The sequence below is a fragment of the Mustelus asterias genome, chromosome 1, assembly GCF_964213995.1.
Source record: "Mustelus asterias chromosome 1, sMusAst1.hap1.1, whole genome shotgun sequence".
Taxonomy (NCBI): domain Eukaryota; kingdom Metazoa; phylum Chordata; class Chondrichthyes; order Carcharhiniformes; family Triakidae; genus Mustelus; species Mustelus asterias.
In genome coordinates this window covers 15,660,101-15,687,935 of record NC_135801.1, presented here as the reverse complement: position 1 = coordinate 15,687,935, position 27,835 = coordinate 15,660,101, and the positions used below count along the sequence as shown (strand labels likewise).

The 27,835-nt window shown below is 46.6% G+C and overlaps 1 protein-coding gene across 4 annotated transcripts in view; it reads left to right on the top strand.

Annotated features, from left to right (window-relative positions):
* The window catches only part of csgalnact1a (chondroitin sulfate N-acetylgalactosaminyltransferase 1a), a 198,716-nt gene that overhangs the window by 157,891 nt on the left and 12,990 nt on the right, over positions 1–27,835 (top strand). For all 4 annotated transcript variants that reach the window (XM_078209835.1, XM_078209807.1, XM_078209817.1 and 1 more), the window contains exons 4-5: positions 10,205–10,306; positions 13,743–13,921. In XM_078209835.1, coding sequence (XP_078065961.1) covers positions 10,205–10,306; positions 13,743–13,921 — 281 coding nt within the window. The remainder of the gene's footprint in view (positions 1–10,204; positions 10,307–13,742; positions 13,922–27,835) is intronic.

The window sequence follows — 27,835 nt, the reverse complement described above, 5'->3', positions numbered from 1 at the left end:
TGAGTGTGGGTGAGTCAGTGCAGTGTTTGTGCAATTATAATAACATGTCATGATTCTAACAGCTGTATCCATTCTGACTCTGACGTAATGTGGATATCTTATTAAGGCAGCTGTCAGTGGATTCTCCCCAGACCTACCCTCAGCCCGTCCAGTTTCTTTTGAGCTGCTGTCGACTTGTAAGCCCCAAAATATCCTTTGTCAAAATTGGGTTATTTTCACAAGTGTGAGGCTTCACTGACCTTTTACATTACAATTAAATAAGCTTTTGTGGTTTGTGCAGTTGTTAAATGTTATTGTTATTGAATTAATGTCACGACAGAATAGTAATGAGGCTCTATTCTTAAGAAAAGCTAAAGTGCCAATCCGCAACACCTTTAATTTGAGGCCTTTGTTGTTTATGAACATTTCTTCTGGGACATGGAAGTGGTACAGGTCCGCCTGTAGTTTTGCAGTTGGGCACAGATGTTCCTTCAGTGTTCAGAGGGTTAAGAGAAGGCTTGCGTTCCTTATTTATTTAATTACTTGCAGACATCCTGTGGAAAGGCTTTGGATACTCGCAGGCATTTCTCTCTCTGTTCAAAGAGGGTCGAAGCAAAATCGGAGAACTTGAACCTCGTTTTGTCTGTGGAGGGATTTCAGGTCACTGATGCTGATTGATGGAGGAAGGAGTTATAAGTTGAAACAAATTGACTTGCGTCAGACGAGGCTTCATCTGGCCAGACTGCAAGCTACCGCCAGGGCCACGTTTTACAAGCCATTGAGCGTGTCTCCTAACCCATCATTCATCACTAGAAACACAAAGGTCAGCTGTGGCCGTGGCAAAATGTGTTGTGGGATGTGCAGGTGGGAGGAAAAGCTCCTTCAGTCTCACCTTGTCCCTTAGTTGCTGCTCAATCTATTTTCAGCTTGTGACATTAAGCTTGCAAAACACTAATCACCTGCAAAATACCTCCCATCTTACAGAACTTTTGTAGCATTCTCACCTCTGTGTGAAAAAATTGTTGGTTCCCATAAGACATAGGAGCAGAATTAGGCCACTCGGCCCATCGAATCTGCTCCGCCATTCAATCATGGCTGATATTTTTCTCATCCCCATTCTCCTGCCTTTTCTCCATAACCTCTGATCCCCTTATTAATCAAGAACCTATCTATCTCTGTCTTAAAGACACTCAATGACCTGGCCTCCACAGCTTTCTGCGACAAAGAGTTCCACAGATTCACCACTCTCTGGCTGAAGAAATTCCTCCTCATCTCTGTTTTAAAGGATCGTCCCTTTAACCTGAGGTTGTGACCTCTGGTTCTAGTTTTTCCTACGAGTGGAAACATCCTCTCCACGTCCACTCTATCCAGGCCTCGCAGTATCCTGTAAGTTTCAATAAGATCCCCCCTCATCCTTCTAAACTCCAACAAGTACAGGCCCAAAGTCCTCAACCATTCCTCATACGACAGGCTCTTCATTCCAGGGATCATTCTTGTGAGCTTCCACTTGACCCTGTCCAAGGCCAGCACATCCTTCCTTCTATATGGGGCCCAAAACTGTTCATAATATTTCAAATGGGGTCTGACCAGAGCTTTATTCAGCCTCAGAAGTACATCCCTGCTCTTGTATTCCAGTCCTCTCGACATGAATGCTAACATTGCATTTGCCTTCCTAACTGCCGACTGAACCTGCACGTTAACCTTCAGGGAATTCGATCCATTCCAACCACTAGAACACATAATATCGTCATTATCACATTGCTGTTGGTGAGTGTTGTGTTTTTATAATTATATAAAAGCACCGATCACTCAGAAAGGATTGGGTAAACATGTTATGGGTTCGATTATGAAGACGAGGCATATGGGAACATCTCTACAAAGGTAAAAAGTGTGAAGATGTCAGCAGCAAGAGCTGTGTGTGCTGTGTTCCGCTCACAAGTAAAAGTGAAACTGAGACACACTTCCTTTCAAGTGATGTCATGCTGCTATACCTGAAAGGCATATTACAGCAGTGGGATCCTGCTGTGCACAAATTGACTTCAGTGTTTCAGTATGCACACATTAAAGGTATTTAATTGACTGTAAATACTTTGAGATGTTCTGAGGTTGCAATGGGTGAAATATAACTCCAGTCTATTATTTCTTTGTGTGAAGAAATTGCATTGTTGTTCATGAATGTAAGATGATGTCACTGTGCATCATAGTTAACTATTTAACTGTGCTGCGTTCAAAAACCAAACAGAATGCAACAAGATATTTTATCTGCATCTAGCAGTACAAATAAATCAGCTTTACATCATGTTTTAGGAGTTAGTAAACCATCCCCTGAGGATTCAGGAATAATTCAGGAATAATTGCTGCACTGACGAGAAGATCACTGGGGTGATGGTATAGGTGACTGCAATTGGTCTCAGAATCCTCAAACTAAGGAAAGAAATGCAACTGATTGTTATGCAGTGACCTGGTGGAAACGTTCATATCTGGGGAGGACAGGAATGAGTGCCAGCTGTGAACCGTCACTCTCAGTTACACTCCATAATGCTCAATAACACTCCATCACCCTCAATAACACTCCATCACTCTCAATAACACTCCATCACTCTCAGTAACACTCCATCACTCTCAATAACACTCCATCACTCTCAATGACACTCCATCACTCCCAGTAACACTCCATCTCTCTCAATAACACTCCATCACTCTCAATAACACTCCATCACTCTCAATAACACTCCATCACTCTCAATAACACTCCATCACTCCCAGTAACACTCCATCACTCTCAATAACACTCCATCACTCTCAATAACACTCCATCACTCTCAATAACACTCCATCACTCCCAGTAACACTCCATCTCTCTCAATAACACTCCATCACTCTCAATAACACTCCATCACTCTCAATAACACTCCACCACTCCCAGTAACACTCCATCTCTCTCAATAACACTCCATCACTCTCAATAACACTCCATCACTCTCAATAACACTCCATGACTCCCAGTAACACTCCATCACTCTCAATAACACTCCATCACTCCCAGTAACACTCCATCAACCTCAATAACACTCCATCACTCTCAATAACACCCCATCACTCCCAGTAACACTCCATCACTCCCAGTAACACTCCATCACTCTCAATAACACTGCATCACTCTCAATAACACTCCATCACTCCCAGTAACACTCCATCACCCCCAGTAACACTCCATCACTCCCAGTAACACTCCATCACTCTCAGTAACACTCCATCACTCCTAGTAACACTTCATCACTCTCAATAACACTCCATCACTCTCAATAACACTCCACCATTGCCAGTAACACTCCATCACTCCCAGTAACACTTCATCACTCTCAATAACACTCCATCTCTCTCAATAACACTCCATCACTCCCAGTAACACTCCATCTCTCTCAATAACACTCCATCACTCTCAATAACAGTCCATCACTCTCAATAACACTCCATCACTCCCAGTAACACTCCATCACTCTCAGTAACACTCCATCACTCCCAGTAACACTCCATCACTCTCAGTAACACTCCATCACTCCCAGTAACACTCCATCACTCCCAGTAGCACTCCATCACTCCCAGTAGCACTCCATCACTCTCAATAACACTCCATCACTCCCAGTAACACTCCATCACTCTCAATAACACTCCATCACTCCCAGTAACACTCCATCACTCTCAATAACACTCCATCACTCCCAGTAACACTCCATCACTCCCAGTAACACTCCATCACTCCCAGTAACACTCCATCACTCTCAATAACACTCCATCACTCTCAATAACACTCCCTCACTCTCAGTAACACTTCATCACTCTCAATAACACTCCATCACTCCCAGTAACACTCCATCACTCTCACTAACACTCCATCACTCTCAGCAACTGGAAAGATTTTCCGGTTTTGGAGCTAGTGTGGCCAGGAAATTCCACCCTTTGGGTAGAATGCTGTTAACCACTGGTAGAGATGGATATTCCATTCCTCATGCTCTCTTGCAGCTCTTTTTCTGTCCATCCCTCTCCTTTATTCCCTCTCCTTCTCTCTATTGCCTCACCATCTCTCCATCTCCCTACTTCTCTCCCTCACTTCCTTGCATCCTTACTCGCTCCTCACTCACCCTTGTCTCATTCTCCCAGTTCCGTGCAGACATGGTGGAGATTCCCTTTGAACCTGTTGAATTAGTGCTTTGCTAATTGCGTTCTGGCACCCACTTGGAAAAGAAGGGGAGGATGCTCAGCAAGGGATATTTGTGGTGTTGCCACAAAAATCCCTTGACCGTGGGTTGGTTTGATACCCATCGCCACTTGTGCCACAATTAAAGAATGTGTTTCACAACACATCTGGGTTATCTGAGAGGAAATGAATTGGTTCTTGGTGAAATGAAATAAGTCACATCCCTGTCCACATGTCCAGTTGTGGCTCATCAATGTTCTATTCAAGCTCCACCACTTCAATCCATTCGTTCCGAAATCAACCTTCATTGACAAATATTTAAAACACGACGGCTAATCTTGGGGCAGATTCGGCTGCATTTTGGACTGGTCCCCCTAACGACATTGAAGGGAAACTGATACTGATCACAGTGCCAGTATCCTGGGTCAGTCCTCACTCCTTCAGGCAGCTTTTGGGTGGCACAGTGGCACAGTGATTACCACTACTCTCTCACAGCGCCAAGGACCTAGGTTTGATTCTTGTGTTACTGTCTGTGCGGAGTTTGCACATTCTCCCCGTGTCTGCGTGGGTCTCCTCCGGGTGCTCCGGTTTCCTCCCACAGTCCAAAGATGTGCAGGTTAGGTGGATTGGCCATGCTAAATTGCCCCTTAGTGTCAGGGGGACCGACTGGGGTAAATGCATGGGGTTCTGGGGATCGGGCCTGGGTGGGATTGTGGTCGGTGCAGACTCGATGGGCCAAATCTCCCACCCCGCCAGGAGTACTTCATTCCAGTGGGGTTCAGACTAGCTCTCCACATTCGGGGAACGATTGAGAGGCCCCGCCAGAATGAAGGGGGGCAAACGGGGCCCTCCAGGGGGTCAGGCGGCAGGGGGTTGTGCCCCTAGGCATGGGCACCCTGGCAGTGCCAGCCTGTGCCGCCTGGCACTGCTCAAGGGGCAAAGTGCCCATGTCCAGGGGGAACCTTGGCACTGCCCGCCGGGCATTGGGCAGTGCCAAGGGAGTGGGGCCTATTGTGGGTGAGGCCTAGGGGTGATCGGTGGGGGTGGGGGGTCCTGCTGCCACTCTGCATGGTGATCGAGTCTGGGATGGAGGGAGGGCAGCGATTGGGGGGGGCTGGGGGGTTTGGCCTGCCGGGGAGGCATGCTCCCAGAGGGGGCGGGGGGGTCTGATCCTGGGGGGGCTCAGCGGGGTGGGGGTCTGCGGGATGAGGGGAGTGGGGGGATCGCCACTGCTGGGGGGGAGGTGGCTTGTACATCGGGGTGCTCTGGGGTGGAGGTGGAGGGGGAGGGGTCAGGGTTGGCCCGGGAATTCTTATGGGGGCCGCGACCGGACCGTGAGGGGGGGCTGAAGGGGCAGCACTGCGGGGGTCCCAGCGATCGAGCTGGCCAGCAAACAGGGAGACTGACAGATCGGGGCCACTGCACATGCAGTTTCGGAATTGTCACATTCCGGCGGGAATGGGACCCGTCCTCTTGGGTTTTTAATGAGATTCATGATTGGGACCTCTGCAGTGCACAGTGTGTGGAGATTCAGGTGAGAAGCTGAACTGACAAAACAGTCGGGATGTAGGACAGTTTTCCCGCCAATTCAGCACTTTTGGGAGCAGCGCGGCCTATAATTCTGATTCTTTCACACGGAGCCTGAAGAGATTGCGTTCCACACAGAGGGTGGAATTTTCCCGACCCGCCCACCACGGGAATCTTAGCGGGCGGGGGCAAACCATGCAAAGGTCCATTGACCTTGGGCGGGATTTTCCGGCCTTGGGGGCAAGCACGGCTGGAAAATCCCGCCCAGAGAGTGATTAGAATGTGGAACTCACTGCCACACAAAGAGAACAGCATCGATGTGTCTAAGGGGAAGCTGGATAAACACTTGAGAAAGAAACAAAAGAACGTGTTGGGGCGGATAGATAGGGTGGGATGCGCGGCTTATGGAGGCCGTGAATACCAGCATAGACTCATTGACGGGAATAGCCTGTGTTTGTGCTATTTCACATAATCTCTTTGCCAAGTATTTCTCCATTCTTTTCTGCCACAGTTGGCACTATATCATAATCCCATGTGGTAATTCATGTCTGCAGCTTGCAAACCTTACTTACCACACTCTGATTACAAAGGTATTTTAACTGGAAACAGTCTCTCGGTGGTATTGCACATGGATCTGATGACCGATTCCTTCCTTGGTTTCAAATTATATCACTTGATTTCTTGGCTATTTGGATGAAGTACTAAAATTTTATGGAATTATGGTGGTGGCTGAGTCACTTTAAAATTAAATAGCTTTTTTTCATTAGAAATAAAACAATTTTCCAATAATAAGAACGTAGAATGATGGGAATGCCTCGCCTGCTCAATGGACTGAATGGCCTCATTCTACACTCGGATTCTATGCTGTGACAGATTACCTAATGGTAGGTTAGCATCCCGTAAAGGAGCCCACTTACCTCACAGATTCTGTTTTGGATGAAAGATCCACACACACAACCATTCATTTGTCCCCTTTCCTGTCAGGTGCTGATCCACCTGTCATGTGTGTCCACCATTTTCTGTTTGTACCATAGATTTAATAACACAAGCCGGAATCTTGTACTCTCGCTGGTGACGAGCTTGGAGATGGGAGGGACATTTCTTTTTTGTGGGGTGGTGGTTCCCGAAGCTCCGTTAACCTGACATCTCCGCCAGGATTAAGCCCTGGTTGTGAAGGCCCATGGTTGACCTTCCTGCCCCATTGCCAATTAAGCACCTTAAGTGACCAATTAATCACCGCTCAAGTGTCTCATGCCTCTTCCGCTTATATGAACTCAGCTGCAGGGAGGCCTGTCATTGTGCGGCGTGCGTGATTGGCCAGCAGCTCTCAGTCGGTGAGACCTCTGCCCTGGGGTCTTGATTCCAGGGGAAGGCCCATTGCTGCCCTCGCCACTGCCTAATTTGCATGTTGTTCAGCAAGCTTTCCTGGCAGGCGGGACCCTGATACCCCAGCAACCTACTGCCCCCGTCAGTTTCAGGCAAGAGAAGATATGATCCATTTAGCTCACCTATCCACTTGGTGACATGTTTAAACCAGTTTGTTGAGAAGTATCTGTCTCGTTCTTCCTTCAAGCCCATTTTAGTTCCTTATTCATCTACCACTAATGTCAGTAATTGTTTCCACATAGAATCTCTCAGTGCAGAAGGAGGCCATCCAGCCCATCGAGTCTGCACTGACCACAATCCCACTCAGACACCATCCCCACAGCCCCACTTGTTTACCTTAGCTAGTCCCCCTGACACTAAGGGCCAATTTTGCATGGCCAATCAACCTAACTCGCACATCTTTGGAATGTGGGAGGAACCGGAGCACCAGGAGGAAGCCCACGCAGACACAGGGAGAACGTGCAAACGCCACACAGTCACCCGAGGGGGGAATCGAACCCAGGTTAATATAATGGCACTGTGCCACCATGCCACCCCACATGTTCAGCACCCCCTTAGTAAAGGACTTCCTCCTTCATTTCACATTTCCATTTGTTTCCTTAATTTCTAAGCATGGCCCCTTTTGTGCTTCAATTCTGTACAAAGTAGACAAACTTTACTGGATCCAGTTTATCCAAACCCTTCACAACTTTAATCATACCTATCATATTCCCAGGGAAGTCAATCTTTCCCCATACGTCATTCCCTTAAATCCAAGGATCAGTCTTGTGGTCCTGTCTTGTACCCCTTCCAATAACTGAAAGACTTTCTCTTTATCCTCACCAAGAATTGAAAATCTGTGCCCGGTATCTGGGCAATGCCATCTGTCTCTCCTTCAGGACACACTATGAAAAACATTTGGCGTGGCCAAACACAAGTGCTGTCAAACCTGTTCTGGATGAAATTTTTGCAAACACAGTGGAATTTACTCTATTGTGAAGGTGACTAAGAAACCTACAGGTTGATATGGAATTTGCTTCCTTGCTGTAATCTAGACCAAATACACCTAGATCTGGAAACTGTCTGAGTCATACAGCGCAGAAAAGGCCCTTCGGCCCATTGAGTCTGCACCGACAATATTCCTTTTATTCATTCGTGGGACATTGGCTTCACTGGCTTGGCCAGCATTTATTGCCCATCCCTACTTGCCCTTGGAGGGCAGTTGAGAATCAACCACATTGCTGTGGCTCTGGAGTCACTTGTAGGCCAGACTGGGTAAGGACGGCAGATTTCCTTCCCTAAAGGATGTTAGTGAACCAGATGGGTTTTTCCAACAATCTACAATCATGGTCATCAGTAGATTCTTAATTCCACATTTTTTGTTTAATTGAATTCAAATTCCACCATCTGCCGTGGCGGGATTTGAACCTGGGTCCTCAGAACATTAACTGAGTTTCTGGATTAATAGTCCAGCAATAATACCACTAGGCCAGCGCCTCCCCTTAATATCTACCAACAAAGGCGCGCTAATCTCATTTTCCTGCATTTGTCCCATATCCTCGAATATTATGATAATTCAAGTGCTCATCCAAATATTTTCTAAAGGTTGTAAGGTTTCCAGTCTTGACTACCTTCCCAGGCAGTGCATTCCAGATTCCCAACACCCTTAGATAGAATTATAGTTGGTATTCAGAGACCAGTACAAGCAATTTTTTTAAAATCACCTTTGTTTCAGGTATGGACTTCTGTTAGAGGGAAAGTTTGCATTTATATTGCACCTTTTCAACCTCAGAATTTCCCAAATCACTTCACAATTGTGAAGTTCAGCCGGTGTGATGTTGCACAATAGCAATATAATAATTATCTGATAACCTGTTTTAGTGATCTAGCGATTGAGAGATAAGTATGAGCCAACACACCAGGGAGAATTCCCTTACTTTATTTTATTCATTCGTGGGACATGGGCATCGCTGGCTGGCCAGCATTTATTGCCCATCCCTAGTTGCCCTTGAGAAGGTGGTGGTGAGCTGCCGCCTTGAATCGCTGCAGTCCACGTTCTGTGGGTTGACCCACAATGCCGTTGGGGTGGGAATTCCAGGATTTTAACCCAGCGACTGTGAAGAATTGGCGATATATTTCCAAATCAGGATGGTGAATGGCTTGAAGGGGAACTTGCAGGTGGTATTCCCATGTATCTGCTGCTCTTGTCCTTCTAGATGGAAGTGGTCGTGGGTTTGGAAGGTGCTGTCGAAGGATCTTTGGTGAATTGCTGCAGTGCATCTTGTAGATAGTACACACTGCTGCTACTGAGCGTCGGTGGTGGAGGGAGTGAATGTTTGTAGATGTGATGCCAATCAATCAGGCTGCTTTTGTCCTGGATGGTGTCAAGCTTCTTGAATGTTGTTGGAGCTGCACCCATCCAGGCAAGTGGGGAGTATTCCATCACACTCCTGACTGGTCTTCAAAGAGTTCCATGAATTTTTGTAAAATCTCAATCTAAGAGGGCATCTGGCTGTTATTTAGTGTCTCATTCAAAAGATAACATGCCCAACCCATGCTTTGCTAAGTAATCAGTCTGGAGTGGGGATTGGGCCAATAATCTTATGAATCAGAGGCAGGAGATGTACTAATTTAGCCATGCCCGACGTATGACAATTGATAGGTTCAATTTACAGTAAGTAGTCTCACAACACCAGGTTAAAGTCCAACAGGTTTATTTGGTAACACGAGCTTTCGGAGCACTGCCCCTTCATCAGGTGAGTCACCTGATGAACTTTAACCTGTTGGACTTTAACCTGGTGTTGTGAGACTCCTTACTGTGCCTACCCCAGTCCAACGCCAGCAACTTCACATCATGACCACCATAGGTTCAACTTAGGTTGAATTGTATGTTCTCTCTAAGTGAAAATGCTGCTGCTTCTGATAAAGTGTCATCATCAACCCAAACCAATATTCCCTCCACAGATGCTGGCTGACCTGTCAAGTATTTCCAGCATTTTCTGTTTTTATTTCCGATTGCAGATTTCATCATGGATTTTGGATTTTTAAAATGTAATTCTTGGTATTTTGTACTTTTGCATGTGGTTACATTGAACATTGAGCTGAAGGTGACTTCTTTCTGTATGTGTGTTGCAGGGAGGTGTGTATTCGACTGGACGGCAGAGTTCACCTCACTGTGGTTTACTTTGGAACAGAACAAATGACAGAAGTCAAATCCATACTTGAATATATGTCCAGGTGAGCACGGTCTATCGGAAGGTTAAGCACCAGTTACAATCCCCTGTGGCACACCACCCAGCGAGTGACACTCCGGGCTGGATTTTATGGCCTCGTTCATCCCAAAACCGGAAAATCCCACCTGAGGTCAATGGACCTTCCCATGGTCCGCCCCTCACCCGCTCCGATTTCCATGGCGGGAGGGACAGGAAAATTCCGGCCATTGTATTGACGATGAGGGATACAGTAGCTGCTGCATTTATACAATACATAATCTCTACAGTGCAGAAGGAGGCCATTCAGCTCATCGAGTCAGTACTGACTGTCCGACAAAGCACCCCACACCAGCCGTATCCTGTAACCCCACATTTTTATCCCACTAATCCCCTAACCTACACGTCTTGGGTCACTAAGGGGAAATTTTAGCATGGTCAATCCACTTAACTTTGGGAAGCGGAGCACCCAGAGGAAACCCACGCAGACACGGGGAGAATATGCGAACTTCACAGAGACAGTTATCCCAGGCCGGAATTGAACCCGGGTCCCTGGCGCTATGAGGCAGCAGTGCTAACCACTGTGCCACCGTGCCGCCCATTTGAACATGTTGAGCTTGGCCACTTGGGCACATTACAATAGCAGAGCTGACACACTTGGACGATTGTACCCAGCATGTACTCAGCGAATGACCTTCGAGAGGGGAAAACAAAGGTGTTTGGAGGGAAGTAGTGAGAAAATACATTGACTGAGACAGATTTTGCTCTGGTGAGGCAATAGATTATTTTAACGGTGCTTTTTATATGAGAGCATTCTATCAACTCTTTCCTTAACACAACATCCCCTCAGTGACTGCAACTTCACTGGCAGGGCAACAGGAACTACACACCTCGGGGCTCTGAGGCAAATAAAGCCTTGCCACAGAGCATGAAGAATGGAGCTCCGTGTTTGACTTGATGTTGATAGATTCTCTGAGTTACGCTCCTGCTGAGGTTTACAGAACAGTGCGCTGGTGTCTTACGGCTCTCTCTGTCCAGAGCCTTGTACAAAATATGTCACAAGTGTTGAGAGCTTGCAATCTGAAACTGCCACAGTACTTACTTTAATGCTCACTTTCACAAAACCCCGATCCAGAAACATACCCAGAACATGGTGGCACTCTCACTTACTGCCAAATTTGATTCATCGCCTCTTGGGAAAATTCCAGCGCTTGAAGGAACAATACTCTCTCTTGGAAAATTACAATGGACAGATGGATTTTTTTCAAAGCCATGTTAAACTCTCCAATGTCCTCACAGGGTAACTGATTCCTTGTTCCAAACTGGGTGGCTTGGTGACACACTGGTTAGCACTGCTGCCTCACGGGACCAGGGACCCAATTTCGATTCTGGCCTTGGGTGACTGTCTGTGTGGAGTTTTTTTTTAATTCATTCATGGGACATGGGCGTCGCTGGCTGGCCAGCATTTATTGCCCATCCCTAGTTGCCCTTGGAGGGCAGTTGAGAGTCAACCACATTGCTGTGGCTCTGGAGTCACATGTCGGCCAGACCGGGTAAGGATGGTAGATTTCCTTCCCTAAAGTGAACCAGATGGGTTTTTCCGACAATCGACAATGGTTTCATGGTCATCGGTAGATTCTTAATTCCAGATATTTTTTTATTGAATTCAAAGCCCTCCATCTGCAGGATTCGAACCCGTGTCCCCAGAACATTATCTGAGTTTCTGGATGAATAGTCTGGCGATAATACAACTAGACCATTGCCTCCCCTGTGCAACTGTCTGTGTGGAGTCTGCACATTTTCCTCGTGTCTGCGTGGGTTTCCTCCGGGTGCTCCGGTTTCATCCTGCATTCCAACGACATGCAGATTAGGTTGATTGGCCATGCTGAATTGCTCCTTAGTGTCAGGGGGATTAGCAGGATAAATCCATGAGGTTATGGGGATAGGGCCTGGATGGGATTGGTGTTGGTGCAGACTCGATGGGCTGAATGGCCTCTGTCTGCATTGTAGGGATTCTATGATTCTATGATAGCTTGCAGCAATCTCCATTGGCTTGGAACTGTACTACAGTTCGAGCTTGTACAAACTGTCTGACAACGGTGTGTCTTTTGACTTGGCAAAGTGCGATCAAATTCTTGAGCATTTTATATACTTTTGGCTCCATTTCCATTAAAAATAATCCCCATTTCCTTCTCCCCACTGCCTGATTGATAGCTGGATTATCAGGATCTTTGAGGATATTATTAACATCTCCGGCCAATACACACACGCACTGGTCACAGCTGTATGCTCCCTGACACTCAATAATATCTGTTCATCCTCGAAGTTCAGTCCATCTTTTCCCTAAGGCTGGACTTTTAAGCCTATTTCTCAGCAAAGCAAAGCTCACAGTTCCTCTGAAGGTTTGCTGAAAACTTTTCCAACTAAGAAACAACCTTTCCTTAATCCTTCCAACCTAAAAGCAAAATTGGAAAATAAAGCTGCAGGTTCTAATCAGCAGTTTTAGAAAATTCCAATATCTGGGGAGTGAATTGAATTTGTGATCTATGTGGACAATCGGCATTATGTTGAATAAATTAAATTTACCGGAAGAATGGTAAACTTGGGGTGGCATGGTGGCACAATGGTTAGAACTGTTGCCACACAGCGCCCAGGTTCAATTCCGGCCTTGCATCACTGTCTGTGTGGAGTTTGCCCATTCTCCCCATGTCTGCATGGATTTCCTCCGGATGCTCCGGTTTCCTCCCACAGTCCAAAGATGTGTGGGTTAGGTGGATTGGCCATGCTAAATTGCCCCTTAGTGTTGGGGGATTAGCAGGGAAGTTACAGGAGTAGGGATTGTTGTCGGTGCAGGCGTGATGGGCCGAATGGCCTCCTTCTGCACTGCAGGGTTTCTATGATTCTAGAATGGGGCGAGATGAAAGACCACTCTTTCTGAAGAAACTGTTCTATCCCAAGTGAGTTGCACATTTTATGATATATTCATTCTCAGGAGGCGGGTGCAACTCAGAAGGGTGGCATTTATTGTCCATCTCCAGTTGCCCTCAAGAAGGTGGACCTTCTTTGTGAAGCACTGTGGTCCGTTGTGGTGTCCATGCTGGCCCGATGGTGTTGGATTGAAAATTCAGCATATTGAGTAGTGACAGTGAAGGATTGGGCGATAAATCCTCCAGTCAGGATGGTGGGTGTTTTGCGAGGTAATCCGGTGACGATAAATTTGCTGCTCTTGGTTCAAATGCTTTTTGCAATTTTTTGGCTAAATTGTTTTCCATTTTTAAGTTTTCCTTCTTGCTCACAAATGGCTCAAACCTACTGTGTTTTACTATTCAGATAAGTTGTGACTCACATGTAGTAATGACACCCTCTTGTTACTGAGGAGAAGTAACTGCTGAATATTTGTGCAGAAAATATAATGTATCTGTTCTGGAGTGAAATATTTTCATGTCTTTATCTTTTGACTATAGAGAGGCAAATTACAGGAACTACACCTTCATTCCCTTGAAAGAGGATTTCTCCCGCGGGAAAGGATTGGATGTAGGTGCTCGGGCTTGGAAGGGGAACAATGTCCTTCTGTTCTTCTGTGATGTGGATATTCACTTCACTGCTGAGTTCCTGAACACGTGCAGATTGAACGCCCAGCCAGGTATCTCACTAACTACATTAGAGAGCATAAATCCTGAGCTCCTTCAAAGAGCCAGCACGGGCAATGATAGACCGAATGGTCTCGTTACTGACAGCACATCTGACTGCATCTATGGGGAGAGAATTGACTCTAAGTGACCCTTTGTCCTTGCTCTTAGCTCTGTTGGAGCTGTACTCATCCAGGCAAGTGGAGAGTATTCCTTCACAGTCCTGACTTGGTTGTGGGATTCCATGGCCACCCCAAATTCAGTCCATAGCACCTGCATTTTCAGATGTGCTGGTTAGGTGCATTGGCCATGCTAAATTCTCCCTCAGCGTACCCGAACAGGTGCCGGAGTGTGGCAAGTAGGGGATTTTCACAGTGACTTCATTGCAATGTTAATGTAAGCCTACTTGTGACACTAATAAATAAACTTTAACTTATTTTGTGGTGTCAGCGTCACACAATGCGGGCTATATGGATGCTGTTTTGGTGAGAACATTTGTGCTGGAGTTAGAAATGGAAGTGTTGCGAGTTGATCTGTAATGCTGATTTGATGCCAGTAGTGCTATTTTCAATCTTGATGCTTTAGCTAATGCCTTTTCTTACACATGCACAGTCGAACATACATTCAGTAGCAGGAAGGGATCGTCAACAGCTTTTGGGCCAGTTGCTGTTGGATCTGTCTGAGTCTGTAAAAGTGCATTCAGTTTTCTAGTGCTCCTTAAAGCGAGGGAAGTCAACAAGGAGTGACGTTGTACATGGTGAGAGTCTAGATTCTCTTACTCCAAGGATCCTGCTAAGACCACTTGCTCTAGGCCATGGGTGCTATTGTTAAGAGTAGCATGACAAGGAAACTGAGTAGAGGCAACACAGAGCAGGACAAGGTGCTTGAAGTGGAAGGAAGGGGGGGGGCGGGAGAGGAAATGCCCTCAGCAGGAGACCATATCCACGGTCTTCATGCAGCAGTTGCTTTGCCTATACCTCTTTTTTGTGAAGGATGCGCTCTTTGAAACTGTCACTTCTGCAGAGCTGCAGCCTTGGTACAGGATGAGTTCCACTCCGTCAGTGGCCATCAACGTCTACACATTGGGGTCCTTTCAGGCTGTGGCAGATGACATCATTAGCATCTCCCACGTCGACGGCCATACAAGGGAGGTCACTGATGCTCTATAGGAGAAGGGAATGCATTTTCTTTGTCCAGAGAGAAACAGGGGGAAATGTGCACTCGGATTTTCTGTTGCAGGATGCCACTGACTGCAGAAATGCTACTTTGTGGGCACTGCGTCAAATTGGAGGGCAGTGCCCAAACGAAAAGAGTTCCACTGCCTGAATAGTCATTTGGTGTGTGAATGTCTGTTTTCCTGATAGCTGTCATGATGCCTTTACTTAGTCCGCCGTATTGGAGCCAGCAGGAGAAACCAGGATAGCTTGTGGTTGACAAGGACTATCCACTCACCATCTGGCTCTCAACTCCTCTGCAAAATGCAAGCACGTGTGGGCAGCATATGTATAAAGAGCGTCATGCTGCTGCATGGAATATCATTGTGCAGACCTTTGCTTCGGCAACCCTTGGCACGGTGGCACAGTGGTTAGCACTGCTGCCTCACAGCGCCATGGACCTGGCTTCAATTCACGGCTTGGGTCACTGTCTGTGTGGAGTTTGCACATTCTCCCCGTGTCTGGGTGGGTTTCCTCCGGGTGCTCCGGTTTCCTCCCACAGTCCAAAGATGTGCGGGTTAGGGTGGATTGGCCGTGTTAAATTGCCCCTTAGTGTCAGGGGGACTAACTAGGGTAAATGTATGGGATTATGGAGATAAGGGCCTGGGTGGGATTGTGGTCGGTGCAGCCTCGATGGGCCAAATGGCCTCATTCTGCATTGTAGGATTCTATGATTCCGTTGCCTGAACCATTCTGGAGGGGCACCACAGTACTCGTCAGAATATGTGTCACGGTTTAAGCAAAATACTGCGGATGCTGGAATCTGAAACAAAAACAGAAAATGCTGGAAAATCTCAGCAGGTCTGACAGCCACTGTGGGGGGAGAATAGTGCCAACGTTTCGAGTCTAGATGACCCTTTGTCTTTGCTCTTAGCTCTGTTGGAGCTGTACTCATTCAGCCAAGTGGAGAGTATTCCATCACAATCCTGACTGGGGCCTTGTAGTTGGTGGACAGGTTATGGGGAGTCCGGTGGTGAGTTACTTGCTTCAAGATCCCTCGTCTCGGACTTGCTCTTGTAACCACAATATTTATTTGGCTAGTCCAGTTCAGTTTCTGGTCAATGGTAACTTTGGTTTTTAAATGTTGTGTGCGCAGTACTATCTCGTCTCTTGTTGGTGCGCTCTCACACTTCTGGCAGCACCCCCTCCACCCCTCCTTGCTCTAACGGACCCCTGTGTCAGAGCGTCCCTTTATTTGTTATGCAAGAGTTACCCACCCTGATTGATGTGTACCTGTGGGCGGCACGGTGGCACAGTGGTTAGCACTGCTGCCTCACAGCACCAGGGACCTGGGTTCGATTCCCGGTTTGGGTCACTGTCTGTGTGGAGTTTGCACATTCTCCCCGTGGCTGCATGGATTTCCTCCGGATGCTCCGGTTTCCTCCCACAGTCTAATGATGTGCAGGTTAGGTGCACTGGCCATGCTAAATTGTCCCTTTGTGTCACGGGATGCGTGGGTTAGCGGGGTAAATATGTGGGGTTATGTGGATAGGGCCTGATGGGATTGTTGTTGCGGTAGACCCGATGGGCTGAACGGCCTCCTTCTGTACTGTAGGGTTTCCATGATTCTATGGTATCTATCTGAAATAGCGCCCACTCATGGTACTTTACAAAAGGAAGATGGCGGCTCCCTTGATTAGTCAAGAAAAGAAAAATTGATACTGAATGTCGAGTGTTCAAAGACTCTGGGAGTGATTATTTATTTGTTATTGAGCACAACGGGGCATATCTGTCTGAGATGTCAAGAGAAGGTAGCTGTTTTCATGCAGTAAAGTATCAAGCGACATTACAAAGCATACCGGCCGATTCGATAGCCTCATGAGTCAGCTGAGAATCAATTGATTGAACTCACTGAAACAAAACAATATCGGGAAACAATCTTTTTTCAGAGCTGCAAAACAGAGTTCTGAGGTGGCGATTTTTGATAGCTGAAGCAATAACCAAGAGAGGGAAACTTGTCTGATGGGAAATTTGTGAAAGAGTGCTTGGTCATGTTTGCATCGCTGGCATGTCCTCATAAAACATCAATGGTAGAGAAAACTAGCCTTTCACATCAGGCCACTGTTAGATGAGTAGATAACCAAGCACCCAACATTTGAAATTCTAGAACATAGAACAGTACAGCACAGAACAGGCCCTTCGGCCCACGATGTTGTGCCGAGCTTTACCTGAAACCAAGATCAAGCTATCCCACTCTCTATCATCCTGGTGTGCTCCATGTGCCTATCCAATAACCGCTTAAATGTTCCTAAAGTGTCTGACTCCACTATCACTGCAGGCAGTCCATTCCACACCCCAACCACTCTCTGAGTAAAGAACCTACCTCGGACATCCTTCCTATATCTCCCACTATGAACGCTATAGTTATGCCCCCTTGTAATAGCTCCATCCACCCGAGGAAATAGTCTTTGAACGTTCACTCTATCTATCCCCTTCATCATTTTATAAACCTCTATTAAGTCTCCCTTCAACCTCCTCCGCTCCAGAGAGAACAGCCCTAGCTCCCTCAACCTTTCCTCATAAGACCTACCCTCCAAACCAGGCAGCATCCTGCTAAATCTCCTTTGCACTCTTTCCAGCACTTCCACATGCTTCTTAATAGTGAGGTGACCAGAACTGCGCACAATATTCCAAATGTGGTCTCACCAAGGTCCTGTACAGTTGCAGCATAACCCCACAGCTCTTAAACTCCAACCCCCTAACAGGGGGTTGGAGTTTAAGAGCTGTGGGGTTATGCTGCAACTGTACAGGCCTTCTTCACAGCTCTATCCACTTGAGTGGCAACCTTCAGAGATCAAAGCATGATCTCTGATCAGAAACCCACTGTCAGTCGGTTTTACAGTTCAGGGTTTGATGACAGCACAAATGTGAGTGTTACAGCTGGACTGGGAATGAGGAGTCAGCCAAACCTTCAAAGTCGCTGAGGAATTGCTCGACCTACGTCCAATGAAGTGCACCGCGGGACAAGACATTTTCAATGTAGTAAATGTGTCTTGGTGAAATTCAGTCTTCCAGAGGACACACTTTGTGGTCTTAACAACTGATGGAGCTCCTGCGCTGACAGGCAAGCACAGTGGATTTGTCAGTCTAATACCCAGATCAGTGCCTCGGGAAGCCATCACACATCATTGCATCATTCAACCAAAAACAGCTGTGTGCGAAGACCTGGAGATGGAAAGGTGGTTTCGACAGTCATTTTCATCAGGCCCAAGGAACTCAATCACAGACAGTTCCAAGCCTTTCTTGGAAAAGTTGGGTTAGACCATGCAGCCACATTTGCTAACTCAGCATGGCAGCCACACTAACCAGATTCTAGCCGTTACTTGCCAAAATAAAAACCTTCTTGACAAACAAAAGCAAAGCCTCAGGGATGACGAGCAGGGCTTGAATGACGTGGCGTTCCTGGTGAGACATCATCACGTGTGGTCTAGCTTTCCCTCAGAAATTAGAATTGATTAGGAAAGAGTTGATTATGAGGAAAATTGTCCGGCTCACAACAACTATCAACAAGGCATGCTGAGACCGTAAGGCATGAGAAGTATTCTGCACTGAGTGGCAGACTAAGAAATGAATTCAAACAAAGGTTTACAGATTTTGGGGAACACGATGATGACCTTTCAGATCCATTTGGAACTGGTGTCACTGAGGCTCATGACATGTTCCAACTGGCACTAATCGAGAATCAAAATAACTGGAATGAAGAGAGCTTTCACAGGGTATGATCTTTTGATATTTAACAGCCAATATGTTCCCTCAGAGTCTAAATCAAATCTATTAAAACATGCGTTTTATTCATTGCTCTGTTGGCAGCATGTTTTGCTGTGACCAGCTTTTTTTTCAAGAATGAAAAATGTCCAAACAAACTCAAGATCACTCCTGACTGACGGACATCTATCCGGAATATTCCGCATCGCTGAGTGGGCAGACATGGAGTGTTTGTGCAAGCAAAAACAATGTCAGATATCTCACTAAATCAATGTTCAATGTAGTGATGAGAAAGTGAGTGAATAAATTAGTTTTCTCGTTTGACACTTGCTCGTAAAAATGTTTTGATTAATGGAGAGATGAATTTCTAATGTTTTGTCTTTCCAACGTTTACTCACTGGCCCTGTCATTGAAATGTGGCCCCTCACACAAAATTCTCCGACACCCTGGCTTGAGTGCTTAACAGGCCAGGTGATCAGTGGATAGTCAGTTTCTTAACACACTGTATCTTGTTTCTACCCTAGCAACCATGTTGATATAAAATCCCACAGAGCCATTGAATCCAACAGTGCCCAAGGAGGCCATTCGGTCCATCAAATCTGCACCGACTCTCCAAAGGAGCTTTTTATCCAGGTCCACCCGTCTGCCCTATCCCTGTAATCCTGCGCATTTGTCATAGCTAATCCACCTAACCTACACATCTTTGGACGCTAAGAGTCAATTTAGCATGGCCAATCCACCTAACCTGCACATCTTTCCTCACACAGTCCAAAGATGTGCGGGTTAGGTGCATTGGCCATGCAAAATTGCCCCTTAGTTTCCCAGAATGCATAGGTTAGGCAGATTAGCAGGGTAAATATGTGGGATTACGGGGATAGGGCCTGGGTGGGATTGTTGTTGGTGCAGACTTGATGGTTCGAATGGCCTCCTTCTGTACTGTAGGGTTTCTATGACTGGGTTTCCATCTTTGGACTGTGGGAGGAAACCGGAGCACCCAGAAGAAACCCACACAGATACGGGGAGAACATGCAAATTCCACACAGGCAGTCACCCAAACCGGGAATTGAACCTGGGTCCCTGGCGCTGTGAGGCAGCAGTGCTTGCCACTGTGCCACTGTGCCGCCCCAGTCGAATTCAACTTCTGGACGTATCAAATAATGTCAGATCTAAGACTCCGATTACTGTACTGCTTGTCATTTCCACATACGGCACTTGCACAGTCATGGCCCTTCCTGAGAAATTGCCATTTAGTGTGAGAACAGCCACCCATTCCAAGGGTTCAGATTGATCCCACAACAAGCCGGCTGGTTTTACTGCTGAAGAAACTACAGCTGGTCCCTGTCATTTACAACAGCTTGCAGCCATACAGCCGAGATAGAAGTGAGAAGAGTGTGTTGTGACCAACACTACATTACGAGCTGCTTACACAGTGGATTGGAGTGTTAAGTGTAGAATAGGATTGCGGTGCTGGGCTCTGCTCAGTTTACCCACACGTATAAAAGTCAGCCAGGGCAGAATGGATAATGTGAATGCTGCACATTGAGACTCTTTTTAAACTTCTTGAATGGTAATATATAACCATGCAGCAGGCCACGGCTAAAATTATTCTGATCCTACCACCTGTACTCAGCAATAATGCTGCTTAGATTCCAGACCAGTGTTCTCCATTCTTATGTTTCCATGTAGCTTGCTTAATTTTGGTATGGCGATAGCATTATATTCTGATGGATTCTACCCCAATTCTTTTGGGCAATTCATTGAGGATAGATCTGCTGGCACAACCTGCAACACTCAGAATCCCCGCTAGTTAGATGGGCAGAGAGCAGTGAGATTAAAAGTGAATAAGATCAATTGACAACTTTACTGCTTCACCATTCTGGGACGGCATGGTGGCACAGTGGTTAGTGCTGCTTCACAGCTCCAGGGACCCAGGTTCGATTCCCGGCTTGGGTCATTGTTTGTGCGGAGTCTGTACGTTCTCCGCGTGCCTGCGTGGGTTTCCTCCGGGTGCTCCAGTTTCCTCCCACAATCCGAAAGACATGTTGGTTAGGTGCATTGGCTGTGCTATATTCTCCCTCAATGTACCCGAACAGGAGTATGGCAACGAGGGACTTTTCACAGAAACTTCATTGCAGTGTTAATGTAAGCCTCCTTGTGACACTAATAAATAAACTTAAAAAACTTAAAGAAGGCTGAGTCTCAAATCATCGGTAGAAATGGCAGCCAAGGTATTGAAATGTAAATGTTATATTCCAAAAATGGGACCAGTTTTGTCTAGGGTTCTAAATGAAAGATTAATCATGGAACCCAGGCTCTGAACTTATGGACAGGTTTGTTTTGTGGCTAGCTTTAAGTCATTTCCTGGTTTTATCTACACACCCAGTGTGTCAGGAAGTTCCAGGGAAGTGAGATTACTTACTTTCTGGGACCTTCCTGGAGGAATCTGCCCAATATTGATTGAGTTTGTGGAATTCCCTTTCTTTTTGTTGCTGTTATTGTGGCCTGGATTTTTACTGAGTTGGGCTGACTCAGGAGTCCTTTGAAATTGCTGAGCTGGTCCTAACTCCGGGGGCTCCCATTCCCAATCTGTCTGATTTTCGGGAGTGTGGCACTCCCGACCCGGCCAGCTCCATTTGTGGGGTAGGTATCTCCTAGCCCTCTGCAATCACCATGGAGTTGGGCCAGGTTTTTAAAGAATCATAGAAATCATAGAAACACTACAGTGCAGAAGGAGGCCACTCGGCCCATCGAGTCCGCACCGACCACAATCCCACCCAGGCCCTACCCCACATATTTACCCGCTAATCCCTCTAACCTACGCATCTCAGGGGCAATTTTAACCTGGCCAATCAACCTAACCCACACATCTTTGGACGGTGGGAGGAAACCGGAGCACCCGGAGGAAACCCACGCAAACACGAGGAGAATGTGCAAACTCCGCACAGACAGTGACCCAAGCTGGGAATCGAACTCGGGACCCTGGAGCTGTGAAGCAGCAGTGCTAACCACTGTGCTACCATGCCGCCCAGAGTCGTGGTTCACTGCCCCTCATGAACCTGCAAGAGGGGACCTTTCAAAAGGTAAGGTCAAAAGGACCTACTCCCTAGGTCGGTTCTGCCCTTCCACCCACCCCTATGGCCCAAAGGGGCATAGATTGTGAGGTCTTGCAGCACAGTGGGTAGCGTCCCTGCCGCAGAACCAGAAGTTCAGGGTTCGAGTCCCCCCAGGATTTTGATGGCCAAGGAAGGTGTGATCATAACATGGCCAAACAGCTTGAGGAGATGCGAGGGTTGAAGGCTGGCGGCACTTTGCATTTTCATTTCAACTGGGACAGAGTCCCACGGATCTGAGGTGGGCCTTTTAACCGGCCCGGCTCCACAACCAGAAGCCCGTGTGTCTGCTGCCAAACTTTTTCTGAGGTTGGCTGGCCTGACGCCAGCCTGTACCCATGCTGCCAACAATGAACCTGTCTTTGCGGGCACTATCTCCCGAGGTGTGCGGGCCCAGCAGGGGCTCCTGTTACCCACCTTGAGGATGAACACCCAGGTGTGTGACTCCACTTGCCTGCTACCCATGTGACCCCATTCCACTGGCCTTGCCCGTGGACTGCTGCAACTAATTTTGACCTGGTTGATCTCAAACTGGCGTCTCCATCCTTGCCACCCGAGGCGCTACATTTCAATTTATTTCTCACTCAAATAGTCAGTAAGTAAATTTTGGAAAGACAAGGCATTAGAAATTCCTCTCATTATTAATCAAAACATGTTTATGTCAAATGAAAAAACGAATTGATTAGCTTACTTTCTCACCACTATATTGAACACTGAGTTGGTGAGATATCTTTGTTTAATTTTTGTTCATGGGACGTGGGCGTCGCTGGCTGGGTCAGCACTTATCACCCATCACTGAGGGCATTTAAGAGTTAACCACATTGCTGTGGCTCTGGAGCCACGTGTAGGTCAGACCAGGTAAGGACGGCAGATTTCCTTCCCTAAAGGACATTAATGAACTAGATGGGATTTTCCAACAAGCAACAATGGTTTCATGGTCATCGTTCGACTTTTAATCCCAGATTTTACAGAATTCGAATTCCACCGTTTGCCGTGGTGGGATTTGAACCTGGTTTTCCAGAACATTATTACCGTGGCTCTCTGGATTACTAGTCCAGTGATAATACCACCACCTCCCCATGATGCCACCTGGCATAATTTTTGCTTGCACAAGTAGTCAGTGTCTACCCACGTGGATGACATAGCGATGCGGAATATTCCAGATCGATGGCCATCAATCGGGAGTGATCTTGAATTTGTTATCACATTTTCCATTCTTGGAAAAAGGCTGTTACCAGCAAAGTGTGCTGCCAAACAGCGCAATGAATCAGAGGCATGTTCTGAGAAATTTGAATTAGACTCTGAGGGAACATATTGCCTGTTAAATGTCAGAAGGTCATACCCTGCAGAAGCTCTCTTCATTCCAGTCATTTTGATTCTCAGTTAATGCAAGGTGGATCATGTCAGAAGTCTCAGTGACATCGGTTCCATATGGATTGGCAAAGGACTTCAGTTCATCACAGTGCCCCTTGAAATCTGCAAAATCTTTGTTGAAATTCAACTCCCAGTCTGCCGATCATTGCAGAATACTTTCCATGGGTTACGGTCTCAGCGTGCCTTGCTGACAGTGTGTGAAACAGACAATCTTCTTCATTGTCAGCTCTTTCCTGATCAATTCTAACTTCTGAATGAACGCCGGGACATTCTCATGCACTTGGTTGACAAATTGGTCCTTTCCTTTCCATTCAACTCCGCAAGATACTTGATGATGTCAACCAGGAATGCTTGCTTGAAAGATGAGCCATTCAAGCACTCATCCGCTGGGATTCTACTGCCCCGCCTGCCACGGAATCAGAGCGGGTGAGGGGTGGACAACAGAAATGTCTGTTGACCTTGGACGGGAAGTTCTGGTCTTGCTGGAGTGAGGCCATAAAATCCCGCCCATTGAATCCCTACTGTGCAGAAGGAGGCCATTCGGCCCGTTGAGTTGGCACTGCCTCTTACCCAGGCTTACTCCGCAACCCCGTGTACTGACCCCGCTAATCCCCCTATACTTTTCATGGCCAATCAACTTTACTGGCACATCTTTGGATCATCATCATCCATAAAGCTGACGTCTTTTCCATTGTTTACATGAAGGTTTTTATTTCTTGAAGCAATCTGGCTAGTATGGCCGCCCTGCTGAGCCAGAAAATGTATTCAAGAGGCGGCTAAGTGTAACACTTGGGGCAAATGGGATTAAAGGTTATGGGGAGAAAGCAGGATTAGGCTATTGAGTTGGATGATCAGCCATGATCGTGATGAATGGCAGAGCAGGCTCGAGGGGCCAAATGGCCTCCTCCTAATCCTATCTTCTATGTTTCTAGGTTTTTATGAATTTAGCTGAATTTGAATGATATCATACTCTGATCTGACCTTTTCAAGAAAGGCTTGGAACCATCTGTAACTGAGTTCCTTGGACTGAATTAAAATGACTGTGGAAACAAGCTTTCCATCACATGCTCCATCTCCAGGATCTTTGCACTGAGCTGTTCTTGGAGAATGACACAATGATGTGTAATGGCTTCCCGAGGCACTGACTTTAGTAATAGACCAACAAATCCACTGTGCTTCCCTGTCAGTGCAGGACGTTAGACGTCCATCAGACGCTAGACCACAAAGTCTAGCCTCTGGAAGTTTGAATTTCACCAAGACATGTTTATTTCATTGGCTTGTCCCATGATACATTTCATTGGACATAGATCGAGCAGTTCCTCAGCGACTTCAAATGTTTTGGTGCCTCCTCGTGCAAAGATTGCCAGTTTCGATCAGAGAGTTTTGAGTGTTGGATGCTTGGTCATCTACCCTTCAAGCAACCGTCCAATGTGAACAACTGGTTTCCTCTGCCATTGACCTTCTATAGGAAATGCCAGAGAAGTCAACATGGCTGAGTACTCTTTCCCAAATTCCCCATCAGACAATAATTCTCTCCCTTGGTTAATGAATCATAGAATCCTACAGTATAGAAGGAGGCCATTCTGCCCATCAATCCCACACCGACCACAATCCCACCCTATCCCCGTAACCCCGCATATTTACCCTGCTAATCTCCCCGAAAGTAAGGTCAATTTACCATGGCCAATCAACCTAACCAGCTCATCTTTGGACTGTGGGAGGAAACCCATGCAAACATGAGGAGAACATGCAAACTCCACACAGACAGTGGCCCAAGTCGGGAATTGAACCCTGGTCCCTGGCGCTGTGAGGTAGCAGTGCTAACCACTGTGCCACCGTGCCGCCCCAAGTTAAATTTTACCCACAGGCTCCAGCAATAATTGAACTCACAACCCCTGATTTAAAAGGCCAGTGCTCTAACCACTGAGCTATGGAGCAGGAATGTACTTCTGAGGCTGTATAAGTCACTGGTCAGACCCCATTTGGAGTATTGTGAGCAGTTTTGGGCCCTGTATCTAAAGAACGATGTGCTGGCCTTGGAAAGGTTCCAGAGGAAGTTCACAAGAATGATCGCTGGAATGAAGCGATTGTCGTACGAGGAATGGATGAGGCGCCTGGGTCTGTATTCGTTGGAGTTTAGAAGGATGAAGGGGAATCTTATTTAAACTTACAGGATACTGCGAGGCCTGGATAGAGTGGACATGGAGAGGATGTTTCCACCAGTCGGAAAAACTAGATCCAGTGGGCAAAACCTCAGATTAAAGGGACGATCCTTTAAAACAGAGATGAGGAGGAATTTCTTCAGCCAGAGAGTGGTGAATCTGTGGAACTCTTTGCCACAGAAGGCTGTGGAGGCCAGGTCATTGAGTGTCTTTAAGACGGAGATAGATAGGTTCTTGATTAATAAGAGGATCAGGGGTTATGGGGAAAAGGCAGGAGAATGGGGATGAGAAAAATATCAGCCACGAATGAATGGCGGAGCAGACTCGATGGGCCGAGTGGCCTAATTCTGCTCCTATGTCTTATGGTCTTATTGCTTCAGCTGTTCAAAAAAAAACTGATCTTGGTTGCTGCTTCGTAACTCTGGTTTGTGGATGTGAAGAAAGATTGTTGCCCGATAATGTTTTGTTTCAATGAGTTCACGCGATCAATTTTCCCTTGAGCCAGGAGACAGTAAAATTTGCCAGCGTGTTTCATAGAAAACTGTCGCTTGATATTGTATTCCTTGAAAACAGCCATCTTGTCTTGACATATCTCGGCACAACATCATGGGCCGAAGGGCCTGTTCTGTGCTGTACTGTTCTATGTTCTATATCAGACACAGCATTCACCCATTGTTGTTGCTTCTCTTTCTGCACCTAGTGGTGCACAAGACATAGTTACATTGTTCCGATAGCGAGGTTTCACCTGGATCAGGCCACTAGCCTATTGCCTTGTAGCTTGAGGGGCGCTACTCCGAACCAAAAGTGGCTGAGCAGGAGTCTCTCCTGCTCTGTCAATGGCATGTTGGAATGGTTTGCAGGTTGACACAACCTGACCACATTATGAACACACCTTCCTTGGCCAGCAAGTCCTCGGGTGGGACTCGAACCCATAACTTCTGGCTCAGAGACAGGGACGGCAGCCACTGCATCACTAGTCGATGCCCTTGTTGCGCTCAGTAAGCATATTTTGATAAGCATTATGAGTGGAGACTAAGTTGACCAATTATCCCTTATTTTCCTAGATTGTCTGATATTGGGGTCCTGTTTGTCCCATAATCTGGACCTTTAAATTTCACACATGCGCAGTACCTTCTCTTTCTGCTTGCTCTCTCAAAGCTCTGGCAACACCCCCCCGCCAACAACTCTGACATCTCCACCAGCATACTCTCCATTATTCCACACTCTTCCCCCCCAACAACTCAAAGCTTCAGCAGCGCCATCCCCAAACACCCCCCAACACACATCTCTTGCAGCACCACGCCCATCACCCGCCAACTCTCTCATCTCAGGTATCTCCCCCCAGTCCCACCCTGTCCCCATGACAGGCTGGCCCCTGATTCTCACCACGAGAGTTGGTCACTCTGGTGGGCGCTGTTCAAGATAGATACAAGGTACACATCAATACTTGAGTTTTGAAGTTGATAGAGTGAAAAACCCAGCAATTAGGTTCAATGAGAAAGAAGATAACTCTGACACTCACTTGGCTTACGTCAAAGGTTGGTAGGCCGAATAGAAACCTTTGGTGGACTGGACTCTGGCCCATGGACCGTATGTTGGACAACCCCAATCTAAAATCTGTAGGCATGAAACCTTAACAGCCCAGCAAGGCCTGGAAGACCGATAAAGAGGCAATGAAGAATGATGAAGGAATTTTTCTTTCTTTAGCCTACATTGACATACTTGTAGCTGGGTTAGCTACAGATGGAAACACCTTATCCTTGGTGAAGGCCTGATTTTAACAGCATCTGGCAAACACGTCAGAAAGGATAAACACATGAGGGATACTCCACATTGTTACCTTACAAAAAGCATTGGTGGTAACTTGATGGAAAAACCCGGCAAGTAGGCATGGAGCAGTTAGAATTGCCTTTAATCAAATCTATGGGGCATTTGGCAGCTGAAAGGTCATAAATAAGGATACAAAGCACTTTCTCTTGCAGTACATAGTGGATTTATTGGCCAGGTATCTAAGGCCTTCATCCCATATGATGCAAATAACTGCCAGGACACTCAATCGGATGAATATGAAAACAAAACACACTGTCCACATTGGCATGGTGGCACTTATGATCTTCTTCCAATTGACAGGGATTAATAAAACATGGTACAACAACTTCATCAGCCAAATGAAACTATGAGCACCCCCCCCCCCTTAGTGAGTCCAAGAATTCACGTACTATCCTGCCAAGAAGGTTCCAAGTGCCTCTATTTCCTCACATTTCTTACCTCTTTTTGTTTTCCTTTCTGTTCCCTCATCCCATTTTGATCCCACCAGATTAGTTACTTTGCCACAGACGTTATTTAGGATCATAGAAACCTTA